General features: G+C 38.2%; 1 protein-coding gene across 1 annotated transcript; it reads right to left on the bottom strand.

The window, feature by feature from the left end:
• Positions 1 to 2339: 2339 nt before the first annotated feature.
• LOC133829698 (phenylacetaldehyde oxime monooxygenase CYP71AN24-like) lies at positions 2340 to 4137 on the bottom strand. The gene is made up of 2 exons (XM_062259464.1): positions 3171 to 4137; positions 2340 to 3072 (listed from the first exon to the last, which is right to left on the bottom strand). The coding sequence occupies exons 1-2, from the start codon at positions 4125 to 4127 to the stop codon at positions 2443 to 2445; spliced, it is 1587 nt and encodes a 528-aa protein (XP_062115448.1). The 5' UTR covers positions 4128 to 4137; the 3' UTR covers positions 2340 to 2442.

Below are 4137 nucleotides of genomic sequence, written 5' to 3'. Positions count from 1 at the left end.
AAAATGTATTGGTTTTGATACTAAGGAGGTTGTTGCGACGGCACATGTGGCGGATACAGTGGAGGAGGTTGGTACTGCTGCTGTGAAGGAGGCTAGTACTGCTGCTGTGGCGGTGTATGAAGGTCGGGATGGGCGGTGTTACTCTGAGAAGACATACCGCCTTCAGATTGTGGTGGCAAATACCTCTGCAAAAAACTGTCAAACCGTGGGTTATACAGATTACTGGGTTGCTCAGGTACCACCTTCTTAATCGTCTCACGCATTGCCTTCATCATCAGAGCCATAGTAGTCATATCTTCATTAGGTGTAGGAGTAGTATTTGCTTGGGACTGACTTTGATCTGTAGAGCTGGAGGTTGTCTTTCTTAACTTCCCTTTCGCTCTATAACCCACTCCTCTTTGGTAGTCAGATCTCTCCTCGAGTACTTTACTTAGTATCTCGTATTGATCGATTGGGGACGAATCAACGCCAGATACATTAAGAGATCCCTCACTCTGTTGTTGACTCTGCCTCTCAAGCTGTGACCTCTAAACCTCTGCCGCCATTTTTTCCTATATAAAGATAACATTATAAACAAAAATTAGAAATATTAGAAACATTGGAACACAAGAAAACAATACTATTCACTTACATAATCTTGTTGAGCTGCCTCATTGACAAGAAAACAATACTTTCATATGAGCATCCCTCTAAGTATATCAACAACATGCGCATCTGGGTTCTCCTATACAAATGTAAACAAAATGTTTTAGAATGTGTTATTTTATAAAATTAAATTAACATCTTCACTTACATATTCGTGATGCTGAGCTGCCAACGACTTTGTGTCTTGTGTTGTTACATACTTCATTTGTTTTCTGTTTGCTTGATTTTTCGTGGAACGAGCCAAAAATCTTTCGCTCACAAACAATTCACAAATATTCTTCCATGTCTCCTTAGTGCAATGGTCAGGTGGCTTAGAGAGGACATTCTCCCAATCTTCTGGTCCAGCATAATGATTTTTGAAGTGTTTATGTCTATTGTTCTTTCTCTCGCGATATCTTTCGCACATCTCCTTAATTATAGACAGTTGCCAGAACAGACTCACGTTGTGGATGACCGTCTATATTATAATAATACTGCATTAAGAAAAAAAAAATAGATGGCTTTATAAATAATGGAAATAAATGCTGAAAAGTACAAGATTTGTAATTTTTTACCCTCATACGATCAGGAACCTGATCCTTAAACTGTTGAGGTAAATCAGCAAAATCCAAGTAATGTCCCGGACACAAAATGGCAACTAGAGTGCCCAACATGCGAATAAAAGCTTGATCCTCCTGCCCAACCACTTTGTTCGTCACAGGATCAAGCTCTAGATCCAATGGTTTCCTAGCTTTTTTCCTTCGTTCTTCAAGAACATTATTACTAGCAAGGCCACAACATTTTCTTCTCGTGGGCGGGGCTTTAAAATTTATTAACAATAACCAGTATTAGTATTATTGTTATATTTCTCTAACAATATAATTTTTAAAACTCCCTTCAACAATATTTCAGATCTTTGGCGCCAAGACTCAGCTGAAATCCCTTCAGCTGTCACAGCATGACTTCAGAACTTGCACAGAAACCTTGAATTAGGTATAAACCAGATTCAACCAACAGCAGTCATCACTAACAAACTTGCTGTAAAGAAAAGCGGACGTGGACACTTACTAAAACAAACACAACTCCAGACACACCATAAGACTAATCCAGACACGACTGGACCTAATTTGTCATACTAAAAATATTGGTCCTTATAGAGGTTGTTGTAACCTCTCAATTTTGCACATTTTCTCAGACGTTAAAATATTATTTTTCTCATATCATTTTGTAACTTCCATACTCTTAGTGGTCATTAGCCATATCATATTATGGCATATTCATTAGTCATATCACAATATGGCTTATGAAATTCAATATCAAAATGTGTAACTCTTAATCTATATATGATTGGGTAATTTTGGAAGTTACAAATTTGTAACTATTTTGTAATTCTAAAATATGTTACACTTAGACACACATATGTCAAATTTTGTAACTCTCAATATTATATTACAAAGTGTAACAAATCACATTTATCACATTATTCAATCTAACATAACAGTTATTCTAATAGATTACACTCTCATTAAAAAAAAATGGTTAATTTTTTGATGGCAAAAGTCACAGTTATTACCATTAAGTTGGTCTAGATTGCCATGTGGATGACCATTATTGTTCTAAAATAATATAATTTTTTTTAGATCTTTTAAAATCAATAAAAATATATAGTTGCAAACTATAAATAGTTTAAAATTTTGATTATAAAAAGCTAAAACAAAAAAAATTAGGAATCCAAAGTTTTTATTATAATTTCCAAATAGTTTGGAAAGCGTACACCACATACATAATATATAAATATATAAACATTATGTGAATAGATCAGACGGAGTATGGTTTGGGTACGAGTTGAAGAGAAGTTTTCTTATGAACAGTGATTGCACAATCTTCACTCATATCCAGTTCCGAAGCTAATACAGTTCCACCGTCGTCACTAGCAGGCAACGTCCAGTCAAACCAATATAATAGATGAGCAATCACATATTCAATAGATATAGTCCCAAAAGCCGAAGCAGGGCAGCCTCTTCTCCCAATGCCGAATGGAACGAATTGGAAGTCTTGGCCCATTTTGAAATCAATTGGGTTGTTCTCAAACCTCTCTGGAAAAAACTCCTCTGGATTGTCCCACTCACTTGGGTCCCTTTGAATGGCAAATACATTGATGAGCACCCTTGTGTTTTCTTGGATGTCATACCCTCCAAGCTTAACACTTGATAAAGTCTTTCGAGGGAGTGAAAGAGGGAGTGGTGGGTGTAGCCTTAGATTTTCTTTGACGACACATTTTAAGTAATCCATTTGGTTGATATCGTTCATATCGATCTCAGACTTATTTCCCACCACTCTTCTAACCTCTTCTTGGGCTTTCTTCATCACTCTTGGGTTTTTCACAAGCTCTGCCATTAACCATTCCAACGCTGTCGAAGTAGTGTCACTTGCGCCCACGAACAGATCCTGCCATTTACAAATATAAGGAAAATAAATAATAGAACTTTATTTAGAAATATTTTGTTCTCTCAAAGTAAAAGCTAATAAGGGTTAGAGTGAGAGACCATGAGAAGTGCTTTGGTTTTTTCAGGAGTGAGTTTAAAGTCAAGCATGCCATCCTTTTCAAGTCCGAGGAGAATACCCGCAAAGTCTTTCCTTCCAGATCCATTATGATCACTCTTAAGTACATCCTTGTGTTCTTGAACCAGTTGTTGGAAGAAAGTGTCTAACTCTTGAAACCTCCGATTCAAGCGACCTTTAAACCCCGTAACAACGTCGATCCATCTCAAATATTTGCTAGGGAAGAAATCTGCAGCGCTAAAGGCCACAAAATCTTCCAGGACCTTTTTCGACAGCTCTCCGAATACATTCTGACCATTTTCATCCTCAAACCTCTGCCCAAGAATACATCTAGAGACTATGTTGCTAGAAGTGGCGGCTAACATCTCACTGAGATTTATACAAGCCCCATCAGCACAACCTTTTCTGACCTTATTAACCAAAAGAGCTGTCTCTTCTTCCCTCACGAAGTGGAACTGATGAACCCTTTTGAGGCTCAAGAGTTCGAGGACACAGACTTTCCTTATTTGTCTCCAGTACGCACCGTAAGGAGCAAAGCCCAAATCTTGACACCCGTAAAGGTAGATGTCAGCAGCAGAGGTTTTTGGCCGGTCGGAGAAAATGACGTCGTGCTTCTTAACGATCTCTTTCACCATTTCTGAAGTTGAAACCACAAGGGTTGGGACGTGGCCCATTTGCAAGAGCATTAATGGACCATACTTGGTTGAGAGTGCTCGGAGAGAACGGTGCGGGTGGGTGCCGAGAAGGTGAAGGTTTCCGATCAATGGTAACCCCGGCGGTGATGGTGGTAAGTTGGATTCGGTCCGGAATCTGAAGCATGTGAACAAAATGATTGATGAGATGAAGAAAATGGAGATAAGGAACATGGGATAATCCATGCATGTGGACATGATAGTTAGGTAGCTCATCTTCATCATATTGGAAATAAAAAGAATCTGCATGGTATTTACA

Source organism: Humulus lupulus, chromosome 4 (genome assembly GCF_963169125.1).
Source record: "Humulus lupulus chromosome 4, drHumLupu1.1, whole genome shotgun sequence".
Lineage (NCBI taxonomy): Eukaryota > Viridiplantae > Streptophyta > Magnoliopsida > Rosales > Cannabaceae > Humulus > Humulus lupulus.
The sequence above is the reverse complement of the archived record's forward strand: the minus strand, read 5'-3'. Positions and strand labels throughout refer to the sequence as shown.

What these genes read in the sequence shown, in the direction of transcription:
- LOC133829698 (XM_062259464.1), bottom strand. Translation starts at nt 4,127, where the DNA reads ATGCAGATTCTTTTTATTTCCAATATGATGAAGATGAGCTACCTAACT. An exon ending in AAACCAAAGCACTTCTCATG is followed by an intron (nt 3,073 to 3,170) that starts GTCTCTCACTCT and finishes TGTAAATGGCAG; the next exon opens with GATCTGTTCGTGGGCGCAAG.